This window comes from Seriola aureovittata, chromosome 18, assembly GCF_021018895.1.
Source record: "Seriola aureovittata isolate HTS-2021-v1 ecotype China chromosome 18, ASM2101889v1, whole genome shotgun sequence".
In the NCBI taxonomy this organism is placed as follows: domain Eukaryota; kingdom Metazoa; phylum Chordata; class Actinopteri; order Carangiformes; family Carangidae; genus Seriola; species Seriola aureovittata.
This window is the reverse complement of record NC_079381.1, coordinates 15467192-15484775: the sequence shown is the minus strand read 5'-3', so window position 1 is coordinate 15484775 and position 17584 is coordinate 15467192. Positions and strand designations below refer to the sequence as shown.

Genomic DNA, 17584 nt, shown 5'->3' with positions numbered 1-17584 from the left:
AGTACACCCACAGGACTGAACAATGTGGCCTGGGGTTATGATGTAATGAGATCATACAGTATGTGAGGGGTGGGGGGGGTTCAGGATGCAACATTTATCTCCATGAATGTATCGCTGCTCTTTTATTAAACAGAAAAAATATCACAGAAGCCATTTAGTATAGAGGTATTATCCATTTTTACTGGTTCATAAATCATCTCTCAGTCAGTCAGTCAGTCAGTCAGTCAGTCAGTCATTCTTGTGCCAAAATCTGTATTCATTATCATCTTCATACTCTACACTTCCATGCACGCAAAACCAGTAGGCTGCCCAGCTCAGATACCAATACTACTTCTCTCTATCTTCATGTAGTTATTCTTATAAATCTTTTAATAATAGGGACGTGATCATATTTCTCCACTTATATTATTCATCAGCTGGGTTCTAAAACAAAAAATATAAAGTCAATCCAAATAGACGTCTCTTCCCACTGTGAACAATATCATACCTTGCTGATAGAAATAAATGACATGTGGTTGTTTGTCTTGGTGTGGCTCAACCTGATTGCTGCAAGCTAGAACTCCAGTGGGGAGGGAGGGTCATTTAGGAATGAAAATAAGATACCCAATGGAGTGTTTTAATGAAAAGAAAATGTCAATTTTACGAGTGAGTGTCTTCCCGTGGAAAAGTGTGATTATGCAGGAAGAATTATGATTAGGAATTGGACTGTGTGTGTATACGTGCCCGCGCGCTATCGTGTTTATGTATATGAGTGTGCATGCGGTATGAGCGTCTGACTGTGCCGTGTCTACTGTATATTCACTCACGCATGACTTGTGCAAGAATGCATTGCTGCCGGGGGGGGGTAGTGTGCTTACCGCATCTCTCACAAGGTCACCTATCCATACAGTGACTCTGGGCTGATTTATACCAGCGTTCAATATGCATATTTCCTGATGATGCTGCAGTGCTGTGGGTGGTGGTGGTGGTGGTGGTGGTGCTGGTGGTGGTAGTGGTGGTGGTGGCGGCGGTGGTGAGTGCAGCACCCACAGCCACACTATCCTCTTTCTCATTTCACAGTCCAGTCATGTGTGCCCCGTGTGAGGTAAAGGAAATTTAACATGTAAACAAAATGACCCAGATTTTTGTCGTCTGCAGGAGCCAAGTTTGCAGCCGTGCACATCTCATTTGCATTCGCCACAAGCGAGCATGACAGATTTTATATGCAGTGTTGCTTGAGTTTTGCACTTGAGGGTGCCACGGTTATAATTAGAAATGCCCCAAAGTTGATAATTCTCAGTATCACTTAAAACAAATGAGTTACATTAAAAATGATTTTTTACGCTTGACACATTCAGAATTTTCCAAAGAATGCTTATTTAAATATTCATACAATGGATGTTAGATATACAAGACAACTGTGCTACTATACGAGTTCTGCAAAATATGGATGTCTTTCTAATGTGACTTACAGTAACTCTGTAGCCATATGTGAGATGATCTGAACGAGGCAGGAAAAAAAAAAAATGTCCTCAGAGATCTTCCACTACCAGGCTTGGAGAATTACTGAGGAGCACGTCTCTTCATTTCTGCGTAGCCAGAAATAGCAAGTCATTAAGAGAATGGCAGGTGATGGGCAGATTAGGAAGGCTCAGCAGAGGCGATATGTAATGAAGACAGTTCAACCTTACAGTATTCTCCCCTGTCCCACTCACCCATCTTATTGCCTTCATCCCTTGTTTTCCTTATCTCACATAGCTTCAAACCACCTTTTTTTTTTATTCTCCGCAGCCTTTCAAGTTGAAACACAACTTGGGGACACAGCATAATGTGAAGTTTGGTTTCTGCGAATAAAACTCACTGCTCTCAGTGTGATTTGAAAAACAGAAATGAGAACACACTGTTCCCATGACAAGTTACAGGAATTATAGAAATAATGAGAGCTCCATATGCTGTGATAATTTTAATGAACTTGGTGAGAAGTGGTTTCATTGCACAAGTGAACCGCTCAGACACATCCAAGGGTGATAGCCTATCTAATGCACATGATTTCTCTATCTCCGTTCTCACATGGCTGCTGTACTATTGTAAAGCTGATACCAATGACGTCTATAGAAATATACATTTTAAGTTATGTATTGCAAATAAAAAGGAATGTATGTTTACTGTATTTTCAATCGATACATGGGGATTCAGATAAGACCATATGTGCAGAACTCACATGCAGTCTCTTAAAATTATAACATTTCATTTTTACATGGTTAGAAGGAAGTTGATAACAACCTTTCATTTGGTTAAAAATGACCTAATTCTCTAATTAGGCATGAGGAAGTCATACGACATTTACTTTACAATTGATGTTCTAAGAAGCCCACAATTATCCCTGATATTTCACAGTGCTCCATGATAATTTAAGTCTGTTTTGCAATTACCCTCTGTGACAATATTTACATTGCTTCGTGTAAGAATAGCTTGCGTTTTCCCCCGTTATGAGCCAGTCTGTGCTTTCCACGTTGTCTTGTTGTGTTTAAGAAACTGTAAATTGTCAAGCTCCAGAATCCCTAATGTGATTTTTTTTTTTTTTTTTTTTTAATTGGTGCTTTATTAAAAAGGCACGTGCGTTTGAGAGGTCAACCATACAAGTGAATAGGCTGGAAACACACGGACAGCGCTGGGATCAGTTGTAAGATAAATACAGTATGTTGTTTGCTTCAGCTGCCTAATTAGAGTAGGTCAACAAGGCCGCTTCCAATCACATAAAGTGACAAACTATTTCTCTTCTAACTTTCGGATATTTATAATGACTGCGTGGCATGAAACTTAAACATGTAACAAAAGTGCTCAAGGTCACAGTGTTTTGTTGCCACACTTGATTATGCATGTAACTAAGAGAGACACAGGATTAATTTTAATATGAAAAGAAAGAAACAATATGGGCTAATTGACTCTCAACACACAAACATACACACACACACACAAACATCCAGTATCCACACGTTCGCCAACACACACCTGATGTTCTGCAGCTGCAGCTGTATGCATGTCACCAGGATGAACGTTCATTTTGAAGAACTTTGCACAGACAAGAGAAGCTTGGTTTTCCAACATTTGGGGCTTGGGGAATAGTACATGTATATTTGGTTGCTAACAGAAAAAAAAAATACAGAAAGAGAGGAAACTTAGGATCTCATGTGCATCATCTCTTATTTACTTGGTTAGATGATTTTCTTGATGGGAGATGACAGTTCGAGGGGATGTTCCAGAACCGTGGTTTCTGACTGTGGGCTGTGATACAGTCTCGGTCCAGTGGGATTCCACTGTTGTGTTCTGCTTAATAATCCAAATCCTCTAAATCCCCTTCGGCCCACTTCAGTCCTTTGATTGCTCCTTGTATTTTTATTACGTTATACTCCATTTTCATAATCTGGTGCACAGCACTCTTATGGTGTGTGCTGGAGAGAAAGAAAAGAGACAACCTAACAAGTGCTGCATACTGCTCCACTAAGGTCATTCAGATTACAAGGGCCACTCTCTAATCCATAAAGCTGGGTATGTCTGTGCACAATTTGGAAAAAAAATAATTCTTGGAGAAAAAATGACTGTATGGTAAACTGGCTGTGGCAAGCTGCACTCGTGTGTATACACATGCATTTGAGTGTGTGTGTGTGTGCGTGTATATGTGATGTGTGTGTGTTAGCTATTAATGTAAATGTGCCTGAGCTAGATGGTGCATTTGCCTGCTTCGCCACCTGGGAAGATGTCCGTAGGCGACAGAGGACAGATATTCACTTTGCTCAGTCACCATGGATCATGCAACACAACCTTTTGAAGGAAGTAATTCATTCCGCGATAAGCACAACAAAAAGGGAGGGAAAAGAGCACTGTCAGCAGCCATCAAGATGGCAGAGCGTGATAGGGAAGTCTAGCTCTGTAATCAATCTGCACATGCACTTTATGCAAGGCCATGCGGTGCATTTCAAAGTCCGCTGCTTGGCTGGAAGAAAATAAAGAAAGGGGATATGCTTGAGAAGTGTGGAGGAGTTAGATGAAAAATGCAGATGAGATGATCATTAATATCTAGTAAACAATTTTAAAGTCTAAAAGTTGTTAAGAAACAGTTCTAGGTTTTAACAAATTCAGTTTCATTATGCATAAATTTCCATATACACAGAACTGCTTGAAAAAAAAAAAAGCCATCTCACCAACCATTAGGAACTTGGTAGCATAAATATCCTATACTGTGTCATTTAGATTGCATTATCATTCCGTGATATGAACAAGAGCTTTTCTATAATAGATGGTGTTTCTCCATCACTCCAGCCTAAACTTTTTATTTTTTAACTAATTTGCATTAAGAATGCCACTCCAATGCACAGTAGCATATTGATGGTGCCAATTTACCACCCTTAGATTAGATGCCAGTTATATTCAGTGCAGTGTATTCAGATATTCCTGAACAGTGGAAGCGATTAAAGAACACAGTTATTAATTTACAGCACTGTCATGTGTCCAGACATGATACAAATCACTGTAGCAGGATTTATTCTGGAGCCAATTCACTGAAGTTTAAGATTGTATAGTCTCAGACTCTGCTCCTTTCTGTCTCTCCCCTTATTTTCCATTTTTTTCCCCCCTCAGCCTGGTGCCAAGGGTAAGATATACATCTATCTAATTTCTTGCTTGTCAGCCCACCATCTGGTGCAGTATCAACATTTAAGACAGGGAAAATGGTATCATACCATCAATCACAGACAAATGCACACACTCACACTAGTGTGGAATGCACAAATTACTAAGGCCATAGTGGTGGACATCTTACAGACAAATTGGTATTTTTTTGTTTATCCATCAGTGTGATGCTTTGTCAGGTTCAGTGTCAGTACAGATGTTAAGCCCTTCCTCAAGACATCAATTCAGTCTTAAGCACATTCAATTAAGTTAAATTAAAAAGTAGCTGATATATTTGGTGTTTTAACAGAATGGAAAGGAGTGTTTGGACAGTTGATGCACAATGCTGCAGTGAAAACCGATTATTCAGCCCCCTCCCAATACTGTGGATCAGTTTGGAACACCATCTAACTGTATCCAAGCTCTCTAATCATATTAATGTAAAAAGGTAATTTCTTATACAAAGCTTATTATTTTCTAAAAATGTATTCCTCTGACTCATTAGTAAGGTTTTCAGTTTGTACTGGTACCAACAGTTTTTTTTTAATTATTTATCCTTTCCATTTACCCTCCCATCTGGGATTTCATTTAAAGCATTATAACTTTTTATTCAAAATGGATGCATCATCAATGTGAAAGGGGTCACATGTAGTTACAAACCCACAGAGGATTATAACAAGTCCTCCAACCTAAACAACCATACAAGTTGTTTTTCCCTCCTGATATGACCCTGAGTTTCCTGAATTAGTGCCCCTAAGGCTTGAGGTGATAATACCACAGATAGACATCAGTTGAAAAATGTTCTTATGACAAAGCTTTGGTTTGGTTTAGGCACAAAAACAACTTGGTTAGGTTTAGGGAAAGTTCATAGTTTGGATAAAAATAACTACTGAATGAATTAATGAAAGGGAGAGAACTTTCTTTGCCATGGTTACAAAAAATAAAAAAATGTGGTTAAGGTCAGAATGATTGCGGTCATGGTTAAAAGAAACAATGTTGACATTCGATTTGATGAAACGAATAAACTGATGCTGTCTCACACGATTTGTTAAGCGACAAGCTAAAACAGAAGTTCAGACTAAGCTGCTTGCACAAAAGACTTATGGGGTTGTTTGTTTTTTTTTTTTTTTAATGGCTGACAGTCTCACATCCGTCTCTACAATGCCCCTCAACTCTACAGAGCTTTACAGCAACCTTGAGCTCATTGTTTTGGTTTTTCGGGCCTGCTGCTGGAAGCAAAAGGCTGTGATAAAACCACTACACGCTGTCTGTTCAGCACTGCAAGAGGGACAAAGTTAGCAAGAAGCTGATGAACATAATTATAGCTTAAGAGCCAGATGTTTTACTCACATCAATAAGCAACTCTTTGCTACCAAATTCACTATATCAGCTAAAAAGGGTCAATGTGTTCACAGTTTGTGTTTGCTGCTAAAGACAATATACAGTGCATTCAGACCCCTTCAGTTTTTTCACATTTTTTATTTTGAACCCTATTCCAAAGATATCATGTTTCCCCCTCAGCAGTCTACACTCAATGGCCTCTAATGACAAAGTGAAAACAGAATTTTTGAATTTTTTACAAATTTATTAAAAAGCAATATTACATTGGTATAAGTATTCAGAGCCTTTGCTATTCACCCTTTAGCTCCGGTGCCTCCCATTTCTCTTGACAATTTTTCAGATGTTTCTATACCTGTGGTCAACTGATTGGACATGATTTGGAAAGTCACACACACCTGTTTATATAAAGTCTCAAAGCTGACAATACATATCAGAGCAAAGGTCAAGGCTCAGATCAGATCTTAAATGGAAGATGTTTGGAACAACCAGTACTCTTCCAATTCCTATTGGATTATTTCTTAATTTTCTGGTCTGTTCAAAGCAGAAGTCTGCTACTTGGTATGTTTTGTCTTTTGTGCTCAACAAAGACCCGCAAGAAAAAAAAAAACACTTGAGGTTATTGACAAGATGCATCCATTGTCTCCTTTAGTGTTCTTTGCTGAGCACTGTCTCATTTGTTTTCTTGGAATCTTGTAAAAAGTAGTCATCGGAACAACTGGAAGAACTTAATGAGCAAGAGCAACAAAAGAGAGGAGAGATTTTACTCCTTTTCTTTTCAAGTGCAACCTCTTCAAGGTCTCAGCTGTGGAGGCTGTATATTTTAAAAAGCGGCCTCTTCACATCTGAATAGCGTCATTATTTCTTTTGACAGTGGTTTAGGATGGGCAGCAGGAACCGCTGCTGTAGTCTCATTGCTTTTGTTTGGAACAGAACAAGGACGTGGTTGGAGAAAAACGACCATTAATGTTTTGTCTTCCAAAAAGCCTTTTTTTTTAAAGTGCCTCTAAAAAGAAGGGAGAAAAAGAATTCATCCTTGTTACAAGTTGGACATGTCACCAGCTGCTGCTTTAAAGACGTACTACATAAAAAGGTGTTGCTTAAAATGCAATTAAGCTTCTTTTTAGCCTTGAATCGATTAGTCCTAACATTATGGCTGGTTCATAAGTAGAACGTGCTTCCTGTGTGTGAGAACCTGTCTCCATACATTCTGTCACTGCACAGTGTCTGTGGGCCACAGCGTGTTAAATATACAAGTGTGAACTCATGCAGTTTGCACATGTGAAAGTTTAAGTCAATCAAAATCAGAAAATTGCCAAATAACCGTGATGTAATAAACAGCTGTTAACAAGTGACATTGTTAATGGCTGGTTGGTCTTGAGAACCTTTCCTGTCGTCTTGTGTGAAGCTCTGTAATAGGAATACATCAGAACAGAGTGCTACTTACTCATACACCATTACTGCACACATTTGCACAGACTCACACATTTTCCACACACACATGCCATGAGTGCATTTGCTCGCTTCTCAAATGTATCTTTCATTTGAGCCATAATTCTCTTGCAGGTGACTGAGACACGGACGGGGCCACTGGGATGCAGCAGCTATGACAATCTGGACTCAGTTAGCTCAATCCTTCTGCAGAGCCCTGAGAGCAAGCTTCATCTGCAAGGTAAACAAACCCAGCCTACCAATATTTCCCATATGCTGTCCCGCGATGTTCGACCTAACACGGCGGCAGGGTCAAACTCCATTTTGGCCTCTGAAATTAAAGGAGATCTTTAGTCGTATGTGAAATGCTCATAGGTGGACAATGGAAATGGTTTGTGCATTCGCAGAAATTGAATGTCAATGCATTTTTTAATTGGGGCTAGGACTGGGATGGATCTGCCTCCCTGTTCCCTCTGGGGATTGTGATATGATTCTCTGTGGTTATAGATGTCTGCTCATGTTCTAACGTGATCGTGTTCTTAAGTCTCTCTTAAGGCTGTGATCAAAGACGGGCCTAAATTCAAACCAGTTGCATGAACTGTGCAAACTACTCAGACATTAAAGCAGAAACTAGCACTCCCCATGCAAGTACAATGTATAATGAGACGATTACAAACAGCATACAAAAAAGGTAAATAGGCCTATTAGGGTTAAGGTCAGATTTATTTGTCATCCGTCAGGATTTTTAAGAAGAAATATATTTCTTAAGACATGTATTCAACACATAAATGAGTCACTTTTATTGTGCTTCCTCTAAAATGAATCTACTAGCATTTCACTCACGGATCACACATCAGTGGATTCAAATAGCAACTTTTATCCATTAGTGGTTATGTTCTTTTAAGCGAAAATAGTTCTGTCTTAAAACATTGACACAAGTAATAATTAGCCTAAGAGAAGGAATCGCTCGCAGTGACAGTCACCCAGGGGAAAAGGAATGATGAAAGACCGTGTCACCGTGGTCAAGTGTTTGAATAGAGTGATTGCTTCTTTGATTTATTCCAGTTTACGCAGGTTATTAAAACTGGTTTGAGAATCAGAGAGGCATATTTTCAATCCAATCCCTATCACCCCTCCCTCCCTCCCTCCCTCCCTCCCTCCCTCTCTCTCTCTCATTCCCCACCGAAGGAATCATAACTCGGGCTCTAAAATCAGAGAACTAAGTGGTTTGTCAAAGAAACACTTTTAAGTCCTCTACTGCCGCTTACTCAAAAGGACTCTATAGGTTTTGAGAAAAGCTTTACTGTCATGCTCCAAATGTATTAGCCTTGTGCTTTGAAGACTGTTTTGTCACCTGATTGATAGATGACAGGCCTGAGAGAGATTCTCTTTTGACTTGATAATAGCCCCAAAAAAAGAATCAAAAAGCTGTTATGATTGGTTTCCGGCTTAGAGTTTTCGTATTATGGGCCAAATTATATAGGTGAGTGTGAGCTTGTGTGTGTTTATGTGTGTGGTCAAAAGGCGCGCAGAGGTGCTGAGAGTTCTCCTGAAAGTGCATTCTTTTAAGAGCAATTATGGTCTCTGCCTTTAATTAGACAGACAGCTGATGGTGTAACTTCTTCAAACAGTCACAGTGCTCTTCAAAGTGATGGCACTTCACACAGCCCATGAAGCGGCGATGTAGTCAATGGAGAGCTTTTAAGGTCTGTGCTGCGCAAATATATTTATAATGAGATCCAATCATTTAAGTCACCCTACACTTTCCATTCTGTCATGAACACAAGAGCAAAAGTAACAGTTAGAATTCTTTTCTCTTAGTTAACTGAATATTTCTCTAAAAATCAAGCCACCCATGTGCATTTAGAAATTAATTTTTCCCCCTGTGCACATAAAATTGCTGTTATGTTAAATTTTTCCATTCACTTGGTTCATGGGCTGTGGTTTGCATCCAGTCCATCGCTGGTGGGATTAATGCTTTGGAACCCCCCCCATTGTGCCCAGGCAAGTCAGTCAGCTTCAGAATCAGTGTTACTTTTTCTGACCCTATACTGGAAAGTACATTATAGAGCCATTGCTTTTTATTCTTGATCATTAGGCTTCTCTCCTTTTGAAAAATATGCACTTACATTAAGATACATGAGGCGATGTCCATGGGCCATTTTTTTTTTCTTTTTTTCTCCACATTCTGTGTCAACAAACAAGCAGATGACAGAGAAGCACAGACACAGTCTTTACTTTGATATGTTTATCAGTACTGCCAGCATATGAAACAACATTTGAAATAGCAAAATGACACGCAGTTGAAAGTGTTCATACAACATTGGAGGGTGTGTTTGTCGTGTGTGTACATTTTTTTTGAAGATTAAAGCATTTAATTATTTTTAAAGAAAAAGAAACTTGTTTTTCCATGGACTAGAAATTGATACATTCCCTAAAGTAATTTTGAGTCTGGTTCCTTTGTAAGTAAGACTGGTTGCTAGGGTGTCACAGCTTTGTCTGTACGTGGTTGCTAATGAGATCTGGGGTGGTTACAACGAAGCACTAAGGGGCTATAAAAGTATTGGAGGCTAAGGTGAACTACATATGTGCAACAGTCAACAACCAAGTTGCAGTAATAATATTAGAGCACTGAGTTTGAATGTTTCAGTATCACAGTGACACAAATGGGGACCGTGGAGCCGTAGCCCAGACTGTTGCCTCCTCACCACCCTTTTACAAAGTATCGGTCCGAATGGAGTCACATTCAAACCATACGCCACAACTAGTGAGTTGTCTGTTTGGCTCTACAGCAGCATTATGTTCAAAAAAGTCTCTCTTTGGGACGCAAACATAGAACTCAAGATATAGAGACAGTTTGAACAGTGCACAGGAATGATTTATTATCAAAGTAAAGCTGAAGAGGGGATCGGGTTGAGGAGAGGGACAGGCAGCAGAGAAGTGGACCGGACTAGGGTGGGTGGTTGCGGATGGCTGGGCAGGCAGTGTACAGGTACTGGAGTCAAGACCTGTAGACAATATGCACAAAATGCACACGAAGGGTAGCCACAGATGAACCTAAGGCACAGGCAAACAGGAGTTAGTCAGAATCCAGAAAAACAACAAACAAAGAGAAAACTCATGCAGCGGTACTAGGAGCTTGGCTGTGATGCTGTTACCACAAAGGCGAACAGACAGTCTGGCGAGGAGTGGAGTGAAGAGCCAGGGTAAATATACTGCAGCAGTTTGTTGAGATGAAGAGGTGATCAGGAGCAGGTGCGTTGGAGAACTGGCGAGAGCAGGAAGCAGGAGGCCACACCCAGCGAGTCCACACAAACACACAGAGACAAACTGGGGACAATCCAAACCAAGGAAATCCTGTAGTGTGTTCTCTTTCTCTGTAAATTTAAAATATTCTCAAATAATTAACATGCTAAAAAGATTTTTTTTTAACTGGAGCATGCATATCCAGAACATGTAGATAATATAAGATAATGGGCACAAGGAAGTGTACTCCTTGGTGATGTTCTCCTTTTTCTGATTTTATTGAGCCTCTTTGGGGTAAATCCACAAAATCAGTGTAAGAAAATATCAAGAGATGCGCATGACTGACCAAAGGAATATTTGGGGAAGTAGCCAGACAGAACACCTTTTTTTTTTCACCTTACTGCCCAGCATGTGTGCTTTCATGTAGGTCTAGTGGAAATGGATAAGTCACTCCATAACCAGACTGTCAGGCCCTCATGGTGGGGCGAACACTGCTTTTAAAGGGACGAAGGGAGAAGAGCTGATTTGATTGGCCACGACTGATGCCAGCCCCCAACCAACCCTTGACAAACCCAATGATAATGTATGTATAATAATGGATTCTTCTTATCCCACACCACTTTCTGAGTGTGCCATACGTATTCTATAAAAACACCACCAAGTGCGCTGCTGCACATTAAATTCCTGGAACCAACAGGTCCCAAGCTACAAATGCTTCTTCTATTTTTCTGTGCCTCCAATTAAACTGATCAATTGTTTGGAGCAGAAATGGATTTTTGATAAGTGAAAGTGACAATTGTTTGATTAGAAAAGCACATACACTCCTTTATCTGGGTGCACTTAGAAAAACTGCATATGGAGAAAATTGCGCGTTAATGGTTGAGGGATTTAGAACAACTTGTGAACCTCCAAAGTAGCTCCCAAAGTGGCTTGATCACTTTTTATTCACACAAAGCACAGTTCTATTTCCTGACTGATTTACTGTATCCCAGCGCCCCAAAAAGTAACAGCTGTAACATCATTGTGTCCTTTGACGGCGCGCTGCAAATGGACTTCACAAGCCATCCCTGGAGGAAGGCGATGCTGGCTGAGCCCAGGACTGCTCTAATAAGCACTAGCAGCTCTCAGCACATCTAATGAACACCCACCGTGTGGCTCATTTTCAAACGCCTGTTGACCTTTTACCAGACAATTAGCTAAAATGCAAGGTTTTGGTATTTAAACTGTGGGGAGGAGTCACATCTGTCTAGTACGGAAGATCACGATAACTGGTAGCACTGTCTGATATAAATATGCACACCATGCAACATTTTTAGTTGAGATTCAATGTTATATTTTATAGTAATTACCGAATGCAACATTTTGTCTTGCCAAGCCAAAAAATGTAATAATTCACCCCAATATAGATGTACCTCTAAAGAAAGATTAAACATCCTTGACAGTTCTATCCAAAGCTACTGCAGATTTTTCTCTACAGTGATATCTACCTGTTTATTCTATCCAAGTTCATATGAAAAAACAAACACACTGAACTTGTGTTGCACATCTCCACAGTGCTCAACCACCTCATTAAACAGAATTTTGGTGGTTCAGTCAATAAGGCACTGAGGGGAAATGCACACCTATCCTTGGAGGTAACAGCTCACAGGTAGATATTAAAAAAGGAGGAGAGCTGCACACTTTAACTCTGATGCAGTCACTATTTTTATAGATATATTTTTTCGTTGTTTTGTTTTGGGTTTTATTTTTGTTTGTTTGGATGAAAAATCCTAAACATCCATAGTGACCTACATATGTTGTGTAGGACAGCTGCTTCAAATGAATGAGCTCACAATCGCAGAAACAGAGTCAATAGAAAGGTTACTCTTATGTTTTCATTTTCCAAACCAGTTGATTCAAAACCACCAAAAGAGTAAAAATCTCAATGTAGTTTACATTGATGTATGAATAAATGTATTTGATGTATAAATTTGAATTGAGCCTTAAGCAAGCACATGAATACCAAAACATGTCCCAGCAGCACTTGAGGTATTTCAGGATAAACAAAGGAAGAGTTACTGGGTTTTACACATGCCTTCATGTATTTCTGTCTGTATTTCTTACAGAATCACTGTTTAATTTGAATGTTTTTCTAGGCCCGTCTTGAACGAGTGACCTCTCCATGAACTCTATTTCTATGTTCACTTTGATTGCCCTGTCAGCTCACTGATTTGAATCACCTGTACGGCGCGCACCCTGCACATCTTCACTAGCCTGTGAAAACCATGTATCTCCACTATTGGCATTTAAAGTAACATTGTCAGGTGAACTTAATGTTGCCTTTATGATTTGTTGAAATTCTCCTACTTCTTAAGCTGAATAAATCATCTTTAACCCCAGCTGTGTTTGTTGCGGAGATGCATGGTTTTCACAGGACCGTGACACTATGTCACCCAGATGATTTGTGCTTTTGATTCTGAGGAGGAAAAGTGTTGATTCATGGTATTTGAAATAACAAGATTGCATCTAAACCATAAAAGTGCATCTCTGTCCTCTTTGCTCTGGTTCGTTTAAACAAGTTTTGACAAAATGTAGAAACGAAGGTCTGTGCTCACTGAATTTGCCTCAAGTCTCCAAATTCATTCTTCTCATTTATCAGCACAGAAAAATAAAACAGAAAAAGGTTTTAGCTTTCAGCCCGAGGAGTCTTCAGTGTGTTCTCAAACAAAGGGATGCCTCTGGCCACTTTGTCAAATTCACCCTAAACTAAATATTTGCTGGCTAACAAAAAATAGACAGATTAGCATACAATAAGCTACCTAGCCCTGGCTGAGTAAGAATAACCAAGTACAATATGCAGCGTCATCTGACTGAAAATAACATACACCAAATGTTTGTTTTTTTTCTCACTTCCATTATTCAGGTTTTTATGGCAGTTCCATGTAGCCTCCATGTGTTTTCCTCTGCCTGCATTCAGATTGACTGGGAAAGTGTTTTTCAGACAGGCTGTCTAAATCACCGCCAGTAAGGGAAAGAAAAGATCGCAAACAAATTCTGAATTTTTTGAATACTTTTAGAAAGTGCAATTGCAGACTCGCATACAGTACAGTTTCATGCACATCTCCTTTTTCTATTTGTGTGAACCAGATGGCATGTCAGACTGGTGTTAGTGTGGGTGTGTGTGTGTGTGTGTGTGTGTGTGTGTGTGTGTGTGTGTGTGTGTGTGTGTGTGATCTCCCGCCCTGCTGGAGCCATTTCTGGTGAGCCAAGATCAAACCATGCAAAGAACTTTTTGTCAGGATTTTCGCTTATTTTTTTACCTCAGTTTTGTGTTTCTATAATTGTTCTTTTGGAAACTTTTTCAACATGTTGCTTTATCTATCCCATACTACACTTTTCTACCAATTTTATTCGATTTTTTTCTGTCCAGCACAGCTTTCTTTTCTTTTTCCGCTTCCCATCAAAACATTGTGTTTTTCATATGGATTGTTCACACTCCATCTGTTGTCTAAATATGATCCATATTTTGGACACTTTAAACATGTCATTTTGATTATCTTTGACCACTTGTTAAATATTGAACAAAAACTCCTTAATGTATAATTCTGCTGCACCCACGCCATCTTTTGGAAATGAATAAACTTGTAAAAAACCTTGATCTAGACCAGCTATTTTAATTGCTTATGAATTAAATAAGGGGATCATATTAGTATGCAGCACCATGTGAGTTACAACAAGGATGCAGTAATAGAAAACCCACTCCATTTCATTCTTCTAATTAAACTTTTAATCGTGCCTTTTTCTTTTGCACTTCTATTTTTTCACTCCAGACCTCAGCACTTTATCTACCTTGAGGCAAACATGTAACTGCAAAACTTTGGGTGGAAAATATATACACGGAATTAACTACAAGCCTGTAACCAAACATTTTCACTGGGTTTTTCTTTTTTTTTTTTTTTTTTTTTTTTTTTTTAGTGATTGGGTTTGGTGAGATTAGCTTTAGAATGGTCTGGACAGCATCCTGGTTTGAATAAACAGGCAAAAAAATAAGCAAGCTAGTGAATTTAGTTGTGGTCAAATTTCTCCTGGAGACACTTTAGGCTGAATTTTTAAAAGTTGTTTTTTTTTATTATTATTATTATTATTCTCTCCTTCTCACCCTTGTGGTCTGCTCTTTGTGAGCTGGTGGGGCTGCGAACTACAGATAACACAATGCGGATATGACACTCCCTGGATATTCCCTCTGCTTTACTTAGATTTAGATTAGAATGCTGTAGTGGAATCTGACATCAAGGGAGCTACCTATCAAAGCCCAAACTCAGTCTGCTTCTCTCCCACAGTTTTGCTTTGTAAAATGTTTGGCAAATTAACCAACACCTTGTGCTTTCTCCCTTTTTTTCACCCTTTTTTTCCCCCCAACAATGATCAGAATTAAGGATGGCACTGGAACGATTTTTTTTCACATTAGATTTCATGCATGACTTAGCAAAGCTTTGATCTATTAAACATTAAACTTTTCCTTTGCTCCAACTTAATATGACTGTGGAGGTTTCAGTTTTTATATATATATATATATTGGCATGTTTAGCTTCTGAGCGCATGTATATGCACCATTTTTACTGGCAACCAAGTGCATCACAAGTGGGCATCTGAATGTGCCATTACCAGACTATTTGTGGACATGCAAGAGGAGCTCATTGATCCTGGCTCTGTCACCCAACATGAATTACAGTTTACCCTTGCACACACTGATGACTGTGAACATGATATAACTGCCCTGTTTTGTGTCTCAAATTAGCAACCGGACAAAAGACGAATTCAGCATCTGTAGCAAAAAGCCATAAACGTAAATGAGAACCTCACATTTTTAATGGATCCTGTGAATCATTGGAACAGACGCTTTTTTTTTTTTATTTTTTTAAGAACTCTAGTTTGTTTATTCTCTCAAGTTTAATCTGAATGAAAGATCCACACTATTAAGCTTTACTACAGTTGGGATTTATATACACTTTTGTTCTCCTACATTAATTTGTTCTTTATTTGTTTGTCCTCTCTCCTGGCTAAAGCTTAGAAACCCGACGATATTGGTTTTGGCTGGATTCTGCCTCCACTGAGACCTAGAAGTAAAAATAGTTTATTGAGGGGTGAGAATTGAATGAAAGAGGGAATTAGCATGTGGTAGTTAAATTGTCAGGATTTTCATTGTTTACTTAAACTCTTATTATACAGTATGTTTCAGGTTGTAGGGAGAAAGCGGTTTTATTTTTATATTCTTTTCATATCCTATTTCCCTGCCGTCTGTCAGTATTTCACATTGATGTCCTCATTTGAATTTGTTTGTTTTTGTTTTTTGTTTTTTTATAGGAAACAGTAGGGGCTTTTGGTATATTAGGAAGAAGATTGGAATATTTTTCGCGTAATTTGTATACTGAATATAGCTAATTGGTTACATATTTTAACTGGGCCAAAGACAGATGAAAGGCCTGCACAAGCCATTACCTTGCAAGGACCCAATCACCTCCAATATGGCTGTCATAAATTAGCACCAAAACAAAAGCAAACTAATTTGCTTCTTTCAACCCCCACCACATGCTTTCTCTCTTTTCTCTTTCTCCTGTTTCCTGAAGAGCCTATCTTGGAAGAGCCATGAGCCTATCTTGGAAGATTTATGAATATGTTAGAATAGCCTGAGCCAACAGTTTTCAAAGTGGTGAAGTGAAAATAAATTAAACTGGCCCTGTAGGCAAGTCGTGCGGAGAGTGATGAATTAGATACTCATTGCTCTGTCGCTCGATGCCTGTCCCTCTTTTCAAGTGAAAAAGCTGCAAACATTATGGGGAAGACAAACAAACATACAGAACAATTAAGTTGTTTTTGAGGACGGACTTGTTGAGAAATTGATTTGAGGACTCAAGTATATCAGTAAACACAGCGTCCTTGGTAACCAGAGAATCGTTTACGGAAGAAAAGTCTTTGATGAAAAACATGGAGAGCAAATGTTGGAAGAGCAGCAATAAACACACGGAGGCTTTTTTTTTTTTTTTTTTTCTAAATCATCTTTCTCTCTGACCCAGCTCTCTCTCTCTCTTGCTCTGCGTCATTCTCTAAACACACACACACAAGAAATCATAGAAACATAGTCTGGCCTTTTTACTGTTTCTCTTTTTCTTTCATACAAACATGGACACACTATAAAACCAAAAGATCCATATTTATGTGATCATTCTTAGAAATAATGGGGTAACTTGGGCTGTACGCCATGGATTGTCACAGTGGTGGTCCGGTGGTATTGAACCACGTCTCGGACAGGCTCGTGGCGTCGGACGGAGGCGTCCATGAAAACATGTGCCTTTTTTTTTCTTTTCTTTTTTTTTCTTTTTCTGCTGAGAGAACTGATAACACTGGATCATTTTCAAGATGGATGGCTGCACATATTTTTTCACTTCTCTCTAACATGCTGAAACCCCAGTACCTGATGAAATCTTTCCATGTTGACCTGGAGGTCAGCTTTCAATTGGAAGTGGTCAATCAAGAGTGAGTTTCCATTTGGGCCAGCATGACCATAAATCTCCTTTTTCCCCCATTCACTCTTGCCAGCTGCAGGCTGCCATTTCTGCAAGTGCCATGGTTTTCCACTCGGTCTTTTTTCTCTGTCTGACAGACTCTCTGTCATCAATTGATTGGGGGTTTCTTTACTTTTCTGTGCTTTGTATTTAGAATGGTCCTCGCAGCTTTGAAATCTCAGTAGCATGAACTGTTTTTACACACACTTTGTGTAATTCATTACTTAAATTATTGATAAATCAATGTGCATACATCATTTGGGTGTTATGATGTATGCATAAGTGGCACGTCATAATTAAAAAGTCATAATAACCTATAAAACTTTAGTGCACCATAAGCTCAATATTAAAAATGTGTAATCTATTTAGCACTAAATACA

General features: G+C 39.1%; 1 protein-coding gene across 2 annotated transcripts in view; it reads left to right on the top strand.

The window, feature by feature from the left end:
- Positions 1-17584, top strand: part of brinp1 (bone morphogenetic protein/retinoic acid inducible neural-specific 1) — a 110764-nt gene that overhangs the window by 67244 nt on the left and 25936 nt on the right. For both annotated transcript variants that reach the window (XM_056403128.1, XM_056403129.1), the window contains exon 5: positions 7552-7657. In XM_056403128.1, coding sequence (XP_056259103.1) covers positions 7552-7657 — 106 coding nt within the window. The remainder of the gene's footprint in view (positions 1-7551; positions 7658-17584) is intronic.